The 17491-nt window shown below is 39.1% G+C and overlaps 2 protein-coding genes across 6 annotated transcripts in view; one reads left to right on the top strand and one right to left on the bottom strand.

Moving 5' to 3' along the window:
* Positions 1–462: 462 nt before the first annotated feature.
* Positions 463–10462, bottom strand: rtkn2 (rhotekin 2). Of its 4 annotated transcripts, none has more exons than XM_030748179.1 (13): positions 10377–10462; positions 7783–7884; positions 6734–6933; positions 6526–6584; positions 6351–6404; positions 6132–6249; positions 5688–5888; positions 5135–5229; positions 4869–4975; positions 4652–4783; positions 4030–4198; positions 3713–3820; positions 463–3377 (listed from the first exon to the last, which is right to left on the bottom strand). In XM_030748179.1, exons 2-13 carry the CDS (start codon positions 7873–7875, stop codon positions 2665–2667), a joined length of 2049 nt encoding a protein of 682 aa, XP_030604039.1. In that variant the 5' UTR covers positions 7876–7884; positions 10377–10462; the 3' UTR covers positions 463–2664. The 4 variants fall into 4 exon arrangements, with proteins under 4 accessions (XP_030604039.1, XP_030604037.1, XP_030604040.1 ...); XM_030748177.1 differs by lacking the exon at positions 10377–10462 and adding an exon at positions 8168–8319; XM_030748180.1 differs by lacking the exon at positions 10377–10462 and adding an exon at positions 7576–7644 and having other exon boundaries at positions 7783–7871.
* A 512-nt stretch (positions 10463–10974) lies between these two features.
* Positions 10975–17491, top strand: part of cep170aa (centrosomal protein 170Aa) — a 39747-nt gene continuing 33230 nt past the window's right edge. For both annotated transcript variants that reach the window (XM_030747751.1, XM_030747750.1), the window contains exon 1: positions 10975–11142. The gene's annotated coding sequence lies outside the window, so the exon portion shown is untranslated. The remainder of the gene's footprint in view (positions 11143–17491) is intronic.

Here is a 17491-nt window from a genome sequence, read left to right as displayed (position 1 = left end):
ATATGTTTCTCCAGTTGTGTTCTTTAACTGAACTGCAGATAAATAGCAAGGGTTGGATAAACTGGTATTTAATGCCAGTGTGCTAACATCAAAGTAATGTTCTTTTTTTTCCCCCTCTCAGTAAATGCAGTGTGAATGGGGTTTTATTATTGTAATACCATTATCTGGCTATGAGATTCCATCCGCCTTAATCTTCACAACAGGCTACCTCTGGGCTCAATGCCAGAGAAACCTCTCCAGTATTTGCTGCAGTAGAGAAATGTGCCAGTGCATGTATCTCTATGGGATGTGTACTAGGTTGCAATAAAAGCTATGCTTTGACTTTTATTGCCACCCCCTGGTAAACCTTTAACATGAAAAATATTCAGTAATACTTCCAAGCTCAGCAAAAATAAAGCAGTCTCACCAGGGTAGAATGTAGGCCATTTTATTGCAGATCAGCAATCATAAAAAACACGGTGAGCTTCCAAGACAACAGAGTTAGAAGAAAATTGCACCTTTTGAGAAATATTAACTACGGTATTTTTTTTTCCAACATTGCACTATACACAAATTACATCACACAAGCACAAGATTAATGAACTGCTACTTTGTATTACATAAAAATCAGTTCCACTAAAAGTCGATTAATATGCCAAAAGCAACATTGAGATGACAGGATAACACTAATATAAAGAATTAAGAGTATTTTGATCAAAAAAACAATACAAAAACTACAAATTAATGCACGCACATTTGGCTCTAATAAAGTCATGACGTTTCATGCAATTAACTTCCCCAGGGCTACACAGTCAGTTGTCCAAGTAACACAGCTTTCATAATATCTGCTAGTGGTGCTTATTCGCATTTTTCAAGCATGCCTAGTCTAACTGAAAATGGTCCAGATACTGATGGGAATGTAGGATGTGCAATTTAATTATGGTGATATTCATGGAGTCTGAGACACAACCACTATTATTGTCAGTGAAAACTGGTGGTGTGCAGTTTTAGCCTTGAGCCCTCGCTTATACTGTATACAGCATAAGATCAAAGTGACTAATGCATCAGTAATACACACCAAATGCACAAAAAAAAATAAAAAAAATCATTTAACATACTGCTATAATAGAGCTGCCTTGTCTTTTGTACACTTCCCTTTTTTTTTTTTAAGGGTTAAACCCTCCTGTAAGCCACCTCCCCCTAACTCCACATCTCCCCCTCTAAATTAAACAGACTATGGAGGATGAGATTTAAGAAAACAGGGACTGTAGCTTTCACTACAATGCTTCAACTGGGTTGTGAAGGTAGCTCAGTCAAATGTTTTGTACACTATGTGTAATTATGATGGCCATTCTTCAACACAATATCGCTAAGTGGCTGAAATATTTAGCGGCTGGCAGTACTGGATATGTACAAAACACACACACACAAGGGCATTTATTATTATTTCAGCCACTCAAAAGGCTCATTCATTCAATAATGTTCATAGCATATATAGGCTGTAGTGTTAAATTATGTTGGACAGACTGTGTAGCCACTGAACACCAAGGTCACTCCATTATTAAGACCTCGAGGGAATGTCACATTAGTGCTTGCAATTGCTCTTAAAATTCTGTTCCTTAAAATCAGCTATTATGGTCATAAAGTCATCACAGTAAGTAGAATAAGTCAATAGTTCCAAAAGGAATGACTCATCCACAGTTGGCCAATGGATCAATTCCAATTTGGGTGCTTTTTCAAAGGCTCTTTTTTCAGTCTATGTTCCAGTGGCAGAGCAAAGAAATAAGCTTTTTCATTTTAGTGGGATTGATGATGGTAGTAGTGGTGCTCAAGCCAGCATTCAGCTTTTAATTTCATCTATGGATTAGCTGCACACGAAAGGTTTAGAATTGGAAAGTGGAGCAGGAAATACATAGACACAATCCTGATATTGCAATATAAGGTGTTAACTGAAATGTGGGGCCATCATCCACCCACCCTTTATAGCAAATAATCATTAAACATTTTTGGAATTATGCTTTGCACTGTTGAGTTGGGTGGTCAGTATGAAACTGGAGCTGAGGAGATAACCGAGCTTAAGACTGAACGTTTGTCTGTGTCCAAAGGTACCTACACTCACATCTAAAGCTAATTATTAACATGTTCTAGCTAAAAAAAAAAAAAAAAGTGTTATAATAACCACTCACAGTTTTATTGTGCATTTTGTGCTAGAGTAACCTCGCTAAGCTGTGTCATGACCATCCCAGTGAGTCACTGCTTCTGACATAACCCTCCCTTCACACATTATTTTTCAGATTTAAAATATTTGATATAGACAAATGTGCAGGTAAACAGAATTGTTACCTGCGGAGAAAGTGAGTCTTTGCATTTCCACAGCTTTGTAACCTTCCTAATCTAAACTAATTCTCCTGGCTCAAGCTTCTTGTTTACTGTACAGATATGAGAGTAGTATTGAATTTTTTCCAATCAAACTGTCAGCAAATCACATTTCCAAAATGATAAAGTATTCTCTTAAAAGACCACACCAACAGTCAAGCCCAAATATCATCACAGATGATGAAGCGCTTGCATCAAATATTGCCATATGTGATTTTATCATTGTTACCCAGCTCAGTTGCAAAAGTGTAAGAGTTATGTGCATTAGTAGTAAGGTTAGCTTACTATAGATGTGGTCTAAGGTTGGGGTTACAACACTTTAAGGTTCATCCTCTCTCTGAAAGACTTCCTCAGTTTGCTCCGTGGTGCAGGAACAGGACCGTGACCATCAGTGGCTCTGACAAAGCCATGATCAGCTGTGGCCTCAGGGGTCTGGGTGTGGTGGTTTTGGTAGTCCAGCTGTTGGAGGGGTGGCTGGGGCTGACCTTGTTGGTGTACACTGAGCACACCCAGAGGAGCATTTTTTCGACTTAGGGCGGTGGCTCCTCCGGCATTATTCCGCTGGAGCTGCTGGATGATGGCAGAAAACTTGGCATCCAGAGATGGTCTGCCTGTTTTGGACCTTGTGGCTGGATGTGAAGTGCTAGTGCTGGAATTCTCCTTCTCCTGGTATGAGGAAGGAGGGTACTGATGAACAGAGGCAGGGGGAGGAGGTCTGGCTGGACGAGTGGGAGGAACATAAGGCTCTCGGTCAGGGGGAGGAGGTGGAGCACGTCGTTTCTTGTTGCTGTTGGTGGTAGAGCTGCTGTTGTGGGGATTGGGGCTTGAATAAGGGGTGGAGGTTTTGCTCTGGGACAGAATACCCTTCTGCACTACCACTGAATGGGACCCATCAAACAGACTGGACCAGTTAGGTGCCTCTTTCTCCTCTTCATGGCCAATAAGGAAGCGTCCATCTGTCTCCTCAATTTTATTGTGGATAATATCAGTAATGCTCTCAAACTTACCAGGTGAATTTATACCTGCAAGTGAAATAAATAAACACCAAAATCAAGTCAAACATTAAGCAGTTTCTCTGATGTACAATTAAAATACAATAAAAGATCACAAAGGCTCACATTCAAGCATTATATTTTGCTTCTAAAAGCATCTAATTTACATGCATCACCACTGAAATTAAATCTATCATGCATATTATTTTTCCCTGAGTGCCTTATTTGCTGTGAGTACTTGTATTACATCTTAAAATAAATATGTGTAAATATAAATCCTGTTAAATCCTCAACATCAAACAGTCAACAAAATATTAACCTCCGTCTAACTCGCTTCAGTCACTCTTTCCAATTACTCTACTCACTCAGGTCGTTGTAAACAGAGTCTGCTTGCTTGGCGAGAAAGAGCGATGGTTTCCGTGGAGACGCGACCTCGATCTTCATTAGCTGCTCGCAGCAGTGCATCCACTGACCTGGTCGTAAACAAGGATAGGCATGAGATGATAAGAACTATACCATCTGTTCTTAAAATTTGTTTGTGCAACCACTTTTCCTGTGCAAAGTAATCCACACACTCCTCTTTCTTTTCAAACACACACACACACAAAACCCTTTAGAGAAGCATTCATGAATCTAAGTTTTCATATACAAATGCTTGCATATGGTAACATCACACACTCACTCTGGTCATAAAGGTGTTGGTGAAGGGCGTCCACCCAGTCCTCCATCTGTTCCCTGGTGTCTGTGGTTAAGACGGTGGTCTGAGATCCCTCTGGTGAAGGGTTACTGATGGACAGACTCCTGGATCTGTGGCCTGATGATTCCTTCTCCAACACACGGATTCGGGTGTCCTGCACAAACAGCAAAAGTAACTTATCACAAGCTGAAAATGAGTCTAACAGAATACAAATCACAGCTCTGTGAATTACTGCGCTAAAAACTACATTGCTGATATTGCAGAAGAAAATTAATTCCACAGCAAAATGTCAAAGTCCCAAGCCGCATCTCGGTGAGTAATGTGGTATTTTGTATTTTGGTTACTCTCCAAATGTTAGGGAAAAGGTGAACTGAGATTTAAATCAATAATAATGAATCTAATGCTTAACTTCTCTATCCAGACAGCATAATTGAAACAGATAACGAAGTTTAACAGAAAAAAAAAAAGGGTAACCACAAAGCTGTTTTTCCTTATCTAATGCAATGAGTTTGTTCTTCTGTTCTTGTGTTCTAAAATTATGCAACCAAACAAAAAGAATTCAACTTTTTTAATCCAATAATTCAATATTTTTACTATTTTCTCTTACCTTGTTAATGGGTACTTTGAGAATGGGTTGCACTTTAGCATCAATCTCTTCTGGGGTGAAGAAACAGGACAAAAAGCCAGCACTCAGCACGCAATAAAGACTGCAGCAGCGGTTCATGCCTTCCACACTTTGCTGTAAATCAACAGAATACCAACAAACACTAAGATACTGAAGAATCAGTGATGATGCTATCATAACAAAATAACAATTAACACACCTTCTGGCTGAGATAACCGGCCATCATGGTCTGTGTCATACAGGCAGGCTGAGCCACTAACCGGCAGCAGAGGTTACCATAAAGTGGAAGCCAAGATGACCACTCAGCTGTAAGGATGAATAGCAGCAGTGGCAATGAACAACCAAAATAAGTTACCATGTAATATATGTACAAAATAAAGTTCATTTAAAATTCTTTTCTAGAAAGGGGAAATACATTATTTAGATATATACAGCTAGAAAGCATTCGGGCGTTTTGCTTCTTACCATCTTGGAGGACAATAAGGGAGTGAGACTGAAAGCTGCCTTCAGCCTCGGGCAGACACAGTGTTGTGTAGGCCAACAGGCTGTACTTGGTTCCACTGGTACAGGTACACAGACACACATACAGAGATTTTTTAGCAGTCTTCAAGCAGAGCACACTGACTTGCTTTAATTCCTCTGAAGATACAGTAAATGTTTAAATGTAACAGTAAAGATAATGAAGATATTTCAATATATAACATGTATGCAGCCTATATTGGGTTTGTCTGTAAGTTATATCCTGGGTGATATTCAGCTGAAAGTCCAAGTTAATCATCTAAATGGCTTTAAGCACCCTTATCTTTTCATTTTAATAAAATCTTTTTTTTTTTATTATGACAAAAAAATATATATATATCATAAGGCTAAACATGCCAGCTTTGATAAGCCCTTGTTTTTACACACACTACTTGCGATTTGATTGCAAAATCCTAACAAAGTCTGAAGCAACATCCCTTGTTCCAGTAACAAGTCACTGTAGAGCCTATAAAGGATTTTATAATAACACTATACATACGATGGTATTGGGTTGTGCTGTAGGAAGGTGTCAGGGTCTGGAGTGTCCAGCAGAGAGCAGAGCTTCCTCCCAGTGCTCTTTCCAAAGGAGCTGCGGAGCTTCTTAGCCAGTTTCTTTGGCGTGTTGACCAACGTGAGCTCCTCCTCTAGCGCACAGCTCCACAGCTCCACCTTCAGCTCAAAATGAGGAACTGCTTCTTTACTGAGGGCACGAATTTCAATCAGAGCATAAACATTTTAACTTACTAATAAACCAGAAAGCATTTAAGTGAAAAAGAATATTAATCAATACATGTACTGTTCATATAGCTAAATACATATAAAATTCCAGTTACATATAAGTCCATAAAATAGACATTCTTTCACCTAAAGAGGCTTCACCATATCAAATGCAGCAGTTCAGAGCTATTACTTTGCATATTACATGTGCAAAAAAATTACTTACAAGATGGTGACTCCCTCAAAGCAGATGTCGGTGACTGATCTGTCCACCACAACCATTTCAGTGTCAAACACTTCTGAGCCAATCTGCATCAGACAGAACACAGCCACCCTGCGGGAACCTAACACACACCAGGGAGGTACAGTATGCATGTGTCAAAGCTGAAAAGTAGGCAAAGCTGAACATAAGGCATTAATGCTGATAAATAAAGAACAAACGTACTCCCTCTGTTGTTAAAGTGGTCTGAATCCCTCCACATCAAAGGTATGCGCAGGCCTACATTAACAGAGTGTTAAATTAGCGCGACAAAATTTAGGGGGCAAAATGTTGCAAGTAAAAGTAATCATTATAGGTGTGTCGTACTGAGTGATTTTGAAGAAAAGGGGAGCAATCTTACCAGACAAAGCAATTGTCCCATTACAGGGCAAACGGTAACCTGAAACTGGATCTGAAGGTCTGGAAGAAAATTTGGATTTTACATTACAATAGATCACAATATGTGTGCAGTAAATCTTTTTTTCCACCCTTCCCACCAGAGTTAACATCCTCATTTGCTCGTGTACTCAATCTGAACAAGACTGGACCATAAGCAGCAATCGCCTTACCTTCCAGCTCCCCCCATCATGTTCTCGTCCTCTTTATTCTTCTGCAGCTGAGTGAGATATGCCTTTATCCGGGCGTTGCAGGTAAACAGGTTCTTGGAAGCGTTTAGTACCTGTTCTCTCTTACTGCAAGCGAGCAGCAGCTTGTAGGCTCCCTCTCGCATTCGCATCTCAAAGTCAAGCTTCTCTTGTATGTTAGTGGTCTTTGCAGACAGATGAGAATTCACGAATCAGTCTCAAAATAAATAAACACCCCCCCCCCCCCAAAAAAAACAGACCAACAGCTTCTCTATTATATTTTCTATTGTGTTAGTACATCAAACAAAAGATATAACAGGGAAAATTGGATATGATGAGAGGCATCACAGCAAAGTTGTCCTTGAATGTTATTTTTTCACAACAGCAACAAAAAAATCCTTCCAAAGCTTAAATGCAAACATTTTTCAGCCACAATTGTTGTTTACCTTGTTTTTTTCCTCCCTTCTATTAGTTCATAAATCACTCAATGGTTTGGCCCCCTCTGACTTGCTCAGTGTCTATAACCCAATTAGACCTTTCAGGTCATCAGGTGCAGATCTTTTACCTGCTCCCAGAATTAGATCTACGCGTGCTGAGGGTTCTTTCAGTTACTGTGGTCCTGTTCTTTGGAACAAGCCCCACTAGTAGCTACCACCCCATTTAACGTGGTGGTGACACACGGCTGTTTAAAAATGTTAAAACTTATTTGAAGTCACTTACTCAAGAGCAACTTTTCTTTGGTTTAATGGTGCATGCATGAGGGGGTTAGATGATCAAAAGAGTACACACGACATACAGCTGAATGAAATTATAATTAAATTATGTACCTGATCTTGTGTAGCTCATTTGCAGTTTTAATGACAAAGATGCAGTATAGAAATTCATGAATGGCGTTTCTAAAAGCACAAAACAAGTGACATGCCAGGCATGCAGCACAGACATTCTAACTACATGAAGTTTGATGATGTCTGATATAATCACATTAAATTAATACAAACATTATCGTTCTCCGTGTCACAAACTACAATATGCACCTGTAGCTTCTTAGAAATCTGCCGTATGTACAACAAATTCATATCCTCCACTATCTGGAGAGTGTCGTTCAGAAGACTAGGGCATCGCTGCATGCTCTTTGCCTGCAGGGACATTAGTTTGAGCATAATTAGAAGGAAGCAAACATGCTCTAGTTTCAGAGGTGAAGATTGGCAAAAACAACAGAACAAAAAACAAAACAAAGGAGAGCTCAAAGCAAGTGAATCGTTAACACCACAGGAAAATTTGTCATTATAGTTGTGTAAATGAAAAACATCCGTATTAGCGTGTTTGAATTGCACTTTGCACCCACTCCAGCCTCAATTAAACTGTCACTGATTTGGCGTTTTAAAGCATTCAAAACAATCAGTATCTTACCGCCTTTACCTCTGTTTGCAGGAATAAAGTACTCTGTCGTATTTTCTTCCGTTTAATCTCCATATCCACCGCGGAACCGGCCAAAAATAACGACCTGGAGCTCCCGTTTTGTATGGATGTTTGAACGTCCCGCGGATCGCCCATGTTCGTCCGCTCGCCCATTCGCTAACAACAGCAGCACCAGCAGCACATTCCTGCTTCTGCTTCCAACGGACAGGGGGAGGTTCGATTTGAGCTACCGTACCTTCCGGAAGAGAACTGGTATCGCTTAAACATAAAGTAAGCCCATTAAAAAGCTTAAAAGTTTATTGTGCTCTCAGTACATTCAAACAAATACTAACAAATAAGAATTACGGTATAAACTGTAACCAATACGTAAAGCTACAAGTTAATGTATTAGTTAGCATGACATGGGCAGATCAAGCCTTAAAATTAAAACAGAATTAAGCTCTAACTTATAAACCAAGCTCAGCGATGGAAGAACTCTTTTAAACGATTAAAAACATATTCTAAAAATAATACCTAGGTTACTATTAAAAAAAGAGAGAGAGAAACAAACGCTCCGCTTTTTCCGTCGGCACTTCCAAAGATTAAAAACGAGTGCTTTTACGCCAACAGGGAGGGGGCGTCATTGCGTCAGTTGCCAGACAAAACAGGGCTGTACCGTTTTCGAGTTTGAATTTGTAGATGGTATAAAATTACAAATCACAGTTTAAAATTGCACATTTTATCATTTAATTTAGCTGAAAATATATATTTTTAATATAATATTTGAATACGTAAAAACGTGCAAAACGTACAAAATTGTAAGCTGTAAGGCTCATTTAGAAGTGTAATTCTCACGTTTAGGGAATCGGTACTTCCCTGACCTCTGCAATTTGTCATGTTTAAAAGTGGTGGATGTTTTTCTTGTAATGCCACATCCCTAATTAGTTTAATAATTTGTTTGGTTCCTGGACCTTATGCAGCACGTCCAGCTTTCATTTTCACCATGACCTCTGCGCAGCCCAGGTGGTGGTACTGTAACAAAAGACCCCGGAACGTAACCAGTGTGAGTCCAGGAAACCCGCCCACCCGGTTCTGGCTGACATCGCTTCTGGTTGAGTTGGAAGCATCCACGGTTGCAAATGCGGACGCAGGCGCTGCTGAAGATGAACTGCGTCAAGCTGGCCAAAGAAAAGCCACTAAGACAGGAAATGACATCAGCTTTTAAAAATTAAAGGGCAGGATTTTGAAAATTAGATGGTATTCATGGGCAGTGTAATCCTGTGAGTCAGTCTGTGCACAGTGATGTCAGCTACTTTACCATCTGTAGGGCATTAATAGTCTGAGCAACTGCCCTGCAATAATCCATGTCTGTCTGTAGGTTGTATTCATAGAGTGTGAGATTTTATTTCATCCTGTGGGCCCAGAAAGTTTGAATACACATTGCACCATCAGCTGATTTCAATTGTTATAACTGAAAAAAAAGAGTATTTTGTAAGTGTTGATGACACACAGACTCGTTTCACACAAAAAGTTCTGACAGGATCCAATAACTTGAAATTGTGTTGAAAACAAGCTTAAAAATGTCTTACCATTTCCATCATACTTACATTTTAAAATTGAATTAATTACATAATGTTCTTTAAAATCTGTATAATGTTTTTGTAATGTTGGGTCTAGAGTACCCAACAACAAATAAACAGGGCTTTATGTGAATTTACAAATGCAGTAATATTATTTTACATACAATTTGGGATTTTTTTTCTCATACAATAAATGATTCAAAATACTCACTGGCTGTTACATACATAGCCTCTAATGCATGTTTTGTCAAAGGATGGTTTCACATATACAAAAATAGAAAAGGAACCCATAGAGACACAACTTGAATAAATGTTTTTCATAAAGAAAAAATGAACAAAATTTTGCTGATGTAAGTTTGTGTGTGTGTGTGTGTACTTTTTGACAACTTCAGCATCTCCAGAACCTTATTCTCCCCACAGATTTAGGTGAACCTCATAAGAGAAAGACTTTGTTTGAAACTCTGGTTAAACTCAAGTGATCACAAGATTATAGATATGCACATGTTTCTGAATACTCAGCATGTCACCTTCAACTCACTTTTATAATAACAATATCAAATACATAAATAAGTAATTAACTTTTTAGAAACTGGTTTAACAACAACATATTTCTGGTGAAACAGCTTTTAAATTGTGAAAGGCTTCCTTACTTATATAAAAACTTGGTGGAGAAATACAGAATTCCTGTCTCTTAAAAAGAGTGCTGAACCATAAAAAATATCAGCTGGCATTGTGTTGATTACATGATGAATCCACAGAGAGTGGCCCCTGGATTTGAACTCAGGACCTTCTTGCTGTGAGGTAATAGTGTGCCACCCACGAGTAGCCCTAAAAATAAATTTTTGAAGAACACAATTTATTATTAGTATTCGGAAATCCTATTTTCTACATTTACTATGGAAGTTTGTTTCCGCCACTGAAAGAAAATAACCCCAACATTTTTGCCATACATAAATCAAATCTTCGTGTTGTTATTTCAAAATTTCGACTTACTAACTCGAAATTGAGAAAAACTTGAATTTTTGAGCTATCAACAATCTGAAATTTTAATTAATGGCAGGCAAAAAAAAAAAAAAAAAAATCTTCCTTGTTGTGGCGGAAACAACCTTCCACAATTTACCGTGACAGCCTTACTTCAATTCTGACAGAAGACTCAACCCGCAAATCTGAGCATCCTGTTTTCACTCTAACTTTTATTCTGGAGCGTCTTACCGGAAGCAGTGATTGGCCTGTCTGCTGCATTGACGCCTCTCTCAGGATGTTGGTCCGCTCGCCGCTGTTTTGCAGGGAGTCAGTAGCCTATTGCTGAGCAACGGAGGGAGAGAAGGCCACCGCATAGAGCCAGATTCAACTGCAGCAACGGCAGGGCTGGGCTCCCCACACGCACTCAGAGCAATAAACAGCTTTAAGGAAAGGGTAAGTGTGGAGTACTTGTTTTTTTCTTAGCGAACAGTGTACAATAGACAGCCTGTAAAATGGTTTTGGCTAGATGGTTGACCGTTACTCACGTGAAGTTTGCGGCAGACAAAAAAAATAGAAAGAGTCGGTTTTGCTTTTTATCTACTGATGTCAGTTTCGCCTTTCAGTGAGCTCATACAAAATTCCCCCCAAATTTTAAAATCATTAAATTTGTAAATTTGAAAGGTAAAATTTGGGAAACAAATATCCTGCTGCGCCTCTAACGACTAAACAGACTAGTCTGACTCCCTCTGGGCTAACGGGATGGCTACTATTGTCAGCAGCAACATGACAAGCATACCCTGCTCCACCTTTGTAAGCCACACAGACTGTAGCCACTTTGCTGCCCCTGTAAAAACACCGGCCACATAGTGCGCTACTCCGGATCAATACTATTGTTTACTATTGACCTGATTTTATCCATTAGTTGCATCCTTCTGTATCCGCACATAGGCTAATCAGGCAAGATGCACATCAATGAAGGTCGGTCACACTGGCCGCTTTGTTTATCTTACTGGAAACATGCTAGAATCTGGGTAATCTTTTTGTCTGTACTGTCTAAGAGGTAGATTTTATGGGCAGGTTTTGCACTAAGTAAGGCAGCTGCCGAGTGTTTTCCGATGTCGGACCCCCCTCCTCTTCTTCTGTGTGGAGGCTTTGTTTTCGTGGGGCAGATGTAGCTGGCCTGCATGCATCCGCTCTCTTTGTGTTGAATTTGATTTTTTTTTCCTGTCATCATTACATTAGCTGCAAACTTTTGAAAATAGCAACAAATGTTGTATTTTAAATGAAATATGATAACTTGAAATCAGCACTCTCATAGGTTGTTCCTAAGCAAATGATACTTGATGCTACAAATCTATGCAAGAATGGTGTAATTATTGTCTAATTATTGTTACGAATTTAGTCCAAATGATAGAGGCAGATGCATATCAATGAAAGTTACACAACTGTACAAAACATTTAGAACTAGCGTTTCTATTCACAGCAGCATTTAATCAGCTGTATTATGTCCCTTAATTTCATCTTGTAGACTCAAATGTATCAGTGAAAGTCACTTGCAGCTTTGGTCAGGGTTTATAACCCATTTAGATGTTCTTGGAGAGCTACGTGTTTCACATCAGTGTGTCTTGCTAGTCTCCTCCCTTCAGCTGTAAGAATTCAAATTTCTTGAGTTTGAGCCATAAGAATGTGCAGATAATACCATCCAATCCAGCTTTTTTTCCTTTTTCTCCTTTTTTTTTCCTGCCTCCTTCCTGTGTTCTCCCCGCAAATGTGGTTGCCGACAGGCTTGTTGGCTCCACTGGCGGTTGCATTTTTAAAAACTGTGTCAGTGTCACAGGACGGTTGCTGCTCTCTCAGAGAGGAAGCAGCAACACTGACTGAAGCTAGACTACAGCCCAGCCTGACTACGTACATGTCCATTTACACAGACAGTGAAGGATAACATAGACAACCTTGCAGAAATTTGTTAAACTTTTCTTTTTTTATTTTTCCTAAGGAAAAAAAAATCTAGACGGTTCTTGCACTGCTGTTTGACCAGCTAACACTATCTAGCTAGCACTGCTATAAGTTAACATACCAATTGAAATCCTGTTTTTCACCCTCTGGCACGTTTATTCCATTTGTTCTGAGTGATATTCTTTCCCAGCATTCTAACTCTTGTGACAACCTGCTGGTCAAAGAACACAATTGTACACATATAATGTATCCTTCAGTAATATTTTCAGTTATAGTTTCTAGTTGGGGACATTTTTGGAGACTGTTGTTCAGACTGCCTACGGCCATTGTGTATAGTAGGAAGTTTAGGAAGTGAGTTCATTTTACTTCAGTGGCTCGGAAGTGTTATTTGTGACAGAAAACAACCTAGCCTGGAACTTAATATCTGATTGTATTCCATTTTATTTAAGTTGTTTTTAATAGTTTTGTAACTGGGAGCCTGTGGCTAAGAAAAGCAGTGAATCTCAGTTCTGTAATCTGCCAGAATAGAAATGTTAAAAGGGTTATGATAGTCACATAGCCTTGCCTGGTGACGCGCTTGCTTGTGTGCGGTGTCAGAGAGAGAAACAAGGGTGGTGAATAGAGAAGTGTGTAGTTAGAAATTAGGAGAGACAGCACAGTAGAGCAGAAAAAAAAATACCCCCAAACAAGCATGGTGTGATTTATATATAAAATCATCAGCCTCTCCCTTGTTATGGAAGGGGTGTGCCTGATTTAAAAAAAAAAAAAAATTAGGCCATCTAACCTCAAAATGAGAAATGAAACATCTGTTTTGGGGTGGAACTTACTCCCCTCCGAGTTTCCTTCATTTTGTGCGTCTTTCCACTTTAGATATCAATCTTATATTTTGGACATTTTCTATTCTCATCCTTCCCTCTGCCAACTCCTGATTGTCCTGTTATGCTAACATTTATGTTTTTTTCCTCTGGAGTTAACTATTTTTATCTGCTACTGAGGCTATTGCCGCAGCCAGCATAAATGTTGGCACCATAATCAAAGTGGCAGGGTTGGCCAAATACTAATGTTCCTGTTAAAGGGCCATGGGTCAGTCATTATCTGCTCAGCAGGGGCCATGCAGGGCCATTAGAGCACTCATCAGACCTAAGGTATACCTAATACCGAATGCAATATTTTTTAAAAGTAAATTGAGTTTGTATGTTGTACATGTTGTGTTAATTCACATTTGTGTATTCATTTACCACATACTCTTCTCCTCTTAATCCCTATTAGAAAGCTGCCTCCAGGCTTTGTTTCTGAAAAATGTAGTGTACACATGCTCCAGGGAATGAGTCACATGCACTGAAAAAGATGATGCTGTAGGACATGTGCTTCATTAACTCTCTTGGATTATTAATAATCTGTTTTTCAGTAAGCCCATATCACTGTAAGGATTGCCCAGAGTGCTGATGTTCCTCCTTACACTCCACAAGAATAATACTCTCTGTTTTGTTTTGTTTTTTCCCATTAACCCTGTTCTGCACATCCATGAAGGGTAAATTTCCATATGTAGGTCTATAGATCATGTTGAACACAAACGTCACTGAGTATGTGGTGGGTTTAAGTCTTAAGGCCACAGTGTGGTGGGTTATCTTTGGTAATAATGATGAAGCAGTCAGGATGCTTGTTTGTTCCTCTCTGCAACTGTTCATGTGGTGTGTGTGGCTGCTTTTCTGCACCATATGGTCTCTTCTGCTGCATTGGACAGTTTTCCTTTCACCCACATGGTGCATGTAAAAGCCACATCAACTACACATAAAGCCATAGATGCACAAGGGCACCCAAGTTTCTGCTGACTTATACTGACACCATATGATTTATTATATCGTTCCATGGTGCTTTGATTCTGTCACTTTAGATTAATGTGGGTATGGTCTTTTTTTTTTTTTTTAAACACAGGTAAGTTGTGTAAAAATGAAGTCCAGTTTTTACCCACACACAGACTTTACTTATATTAACCACAGACACAAAGATGTACATAGCCATTGGTTTTGGGTTGCACATTTTGAATCCTCAACATTAATGTTTGGCTTATGCCATGCTAGTTTTTTGAAGCCAGATAGACTGCCAGGTAGTTCTAGGTTATCAGCTAATGCTAGCAATTAGAGCGAAAGGCACCAAAAGCACAAACATAGTCGAGAGGTCCAGTTCAGTGACTTCAGTCAGGGGAGGTGAAAAAGACACCCATCAGCTACATCTCTCTGTCAGGACACCTGTCAGTGGCCACTCCCTTAACGCCCCATGGACATATAAAGCGTTTCGCTCATTGTGCATGGCTTTATAGTTGACAGTTCCTGAGTATATAATCATGTTGGTTTTTACCACCATTTTACTGATACATCAATATAGACACTCAGAGATTCACATATTATTCAGAGGGAGATGTTCCAGAAGTTTGAAAAGATACGACATTCTGGGCAAAACTTTGAAAAACAAAAAAAAACTCGAACCCTGCAATTTTTTTGATTCCAGTTTTAATTTCTTCTCCTACTATACCAGTGCTGATGTGGAAGTTTTGTCTGAGTGGTGACATCTATTGTTCAGTAGAATACATTTTAAGAGGGGAGTCATAACGTGGTGATTGACTTGCTTTTGGAGCCAGCCTCAAGCAGCCACTAGAAAAGTGGCAGTTCTTTGCACTTGTAGTAGGTTGCTGCTTCATATTAAAGGCCAGCCAAGTACATATGGCAATTCATTTTAGTATCTTATGATTATATATTCATGTAGGAGAATGAGGTGATTGATTTACTAATGGATGGTTGCCTTGTCTGGGTTTGACAGTGATTACACTGCTAACAAGATAGCATTGCCTTGTGCTTTCCTACCAGCAGACTGACCAGTTATTCTCCTAGCATCATCTGGCTGCCTCTCCAGTCAGTCTTTTATCACAGAGTCAAATGCACTTTAACTTCACCATGATGGTAGCACCTCCTTCAACTCTGGAGATCTGCTGCAAGCTGGCCACTCTAACCAGAACCAGCTGGTGGAGAGCTGGTTTATGTGCTTCTTCACTGAGCTCGCTAACAGCAGGCCAGGACAGAGGAGTTGGAGTACATCCATAGGATGAGTTATTTACTGTCACAAAGTATTTATATTAATATTTAATTGTTTATTTAAGAAAGCATGGGTCCAGCCTCTAATACATTTTAAACTGTGTGTGCAGAATTTGTGGTCTGTTCATAATGTGGAGTTCAGTAACATAAACTGTTTCCTTATTTTGTTAAAAAGAGTAAAAGTAGAATGTTTAGCCTCACCCTGAAAAAATCCAGATTAGAAAATATAGTGACTGAAGATTTAAGCATGACCCATTTAAGTCAAATATTAAGAAGAAATGCAGGTCTTACATACTAACGTGATATTGTTGTCAGATATATAATTCCGTTTGAGATTAAAGAGCATAATAAACACTTGTTTACATTGCATGTATATGTGTGTGTGTGTGTGCGTGTGTCAAAAAGATTCTCATTTGGCTCAGCCCTTTTTTGGCTCCTGCTGTCTAAGCAGGGTTTGGATGTTGGAAGAGCATCTTTGGCTGGGATACACACTGCCAGAGTACATTCAGCTTCTCTGTGATGATAAACCCAAAGTACACGCATGCTTATCGTGGATGTCAAAATATACTATTTAGAATCTGGCATTATTTGATTTGAGGAGGTCTGTTTTTTGGCCTTTGCTGGATATTCTTCCTTTATTAGGAGGTAAAGCAGGCCAGCTTCATGTCAAAAGGAATAAATTATCACAGAATATCATCTCTGGATCCGCCATGCTCCTTTGTGTTTTGGCTATGACACAGATGTCTTCATTTTTCACATATTACACATAGACTAAGCATGTTTGACAGTGGTGTTATATCTGTGTATTAAAATGTTGCATTACAAATATCTTAAGATTTGTGTGAGTATATTTGTGTAACACACTATAATCTGGTGTATAGGGCTGCTTCATTATTTTGAGTCAATTATTTTCATAATTATTTTGGTCAGTATTGAGATTGCAACTATTTAATTCAATTTTGCATAGAGTTTGAAAAACAAAGTCCTTTTATAAGTGGATTTCTTTGTAATTTTATTATAATTTAAATCGAAAACATGCACTAAACATGCCATAGCCTGGCAGGGAGTGAATTTGGAAGGGAAGGGTGTTTTGCTGCAGGACAAAATAAGAGCGTTATCATGAAACAAAATGCTGTGCAGTCATTTTATTTTAGTTATCTTGTTTTAAAAATCATATAGGAACAGCTTGGATCCTCCTTTTGTCTTGTTTAAAGAAGAACAATAGATTGTAGTCCTTCACTGCACACTTTCATGTCTGTACGTATAAAGTAGACTAAGCCATTGGGGGATAGAAACGCCTTTGTCTGTCTGTCCAGAGGTTATCGTCTCCTCCTGAATCTGTTCCCCACTTTGTTTTTTACACCCCTCAGGGTCTGTAGGATTTCTTGCACAAAAGCATCACTAAGCTTGCAAGACCGATTCAGCGTCCCTGGCCTATTATTTATTGACATTGATCTGAAAGCCCTCACTGACCTTCTATTGGTATTATTGAGGGAATAGGCTGCTGCTTTGCTGTTTGTCTTGTATGTCAATATACTTTATCGGTTTTATACCTCCAAGGTGCTCCAAAACACTACATACAGTCCTGTCTTTTCTCTCTTTGTGAAGCTACAGTATTGCTTACAATATCAGTCAGAGTGACCAGAGTTTAATTTAATATACCTACTGCTGTTTTCTTTGTCTGTTTAGCCAAAGGGCCTGTAAGTGCTGAAGCTACTGTAACTGCTGAGTGCTATTTATACTCAGACAATAAGCTT

The sequence above is a fragment of the Archocentrus centrarchus genome, chromosome 15, assembly GCF_007364275.1.
Source record: "Archocentrus centrarchus isolate MPI-CPG fArcCen1 chromosome 15, fArcCen1, whole genome shotgun sequence".
NCBI classification, from domain to species: domain Eukaryota; kingdom Metazoa; phylum Chordata; class Actinopteri; order Cichliformes; family Cichlidae; genus Archocentrus; species Archocentrus centrarchus.
This window is presented reverse-complemented; position numbering and strand designations above follow the sequence as displayed.

Coding starts and splice junctions, on each gene's coding strand:
- rtkn2 (XM_030748177.1), bottom strand. CDS start 8,302: ATGGGCGATCCGCGGGACGTTCAAACATCCATACAAAACGGGAGCTCC. Junction 7,885..8,167: donor CTTTATTCCTGCAAACAGAG/GTAAAGGCGGTA, acceptor ATGTCCCTGCAG/GCAAAGAGCATGCAGCGATG. Junction 6,585..6,733: donor ATGATGGGGGGAGCTGGAAG/GTAAGGCGATTG, acceptor ATTTTCTTCCAG/ACCTTCAGATCCAGTTTCAG.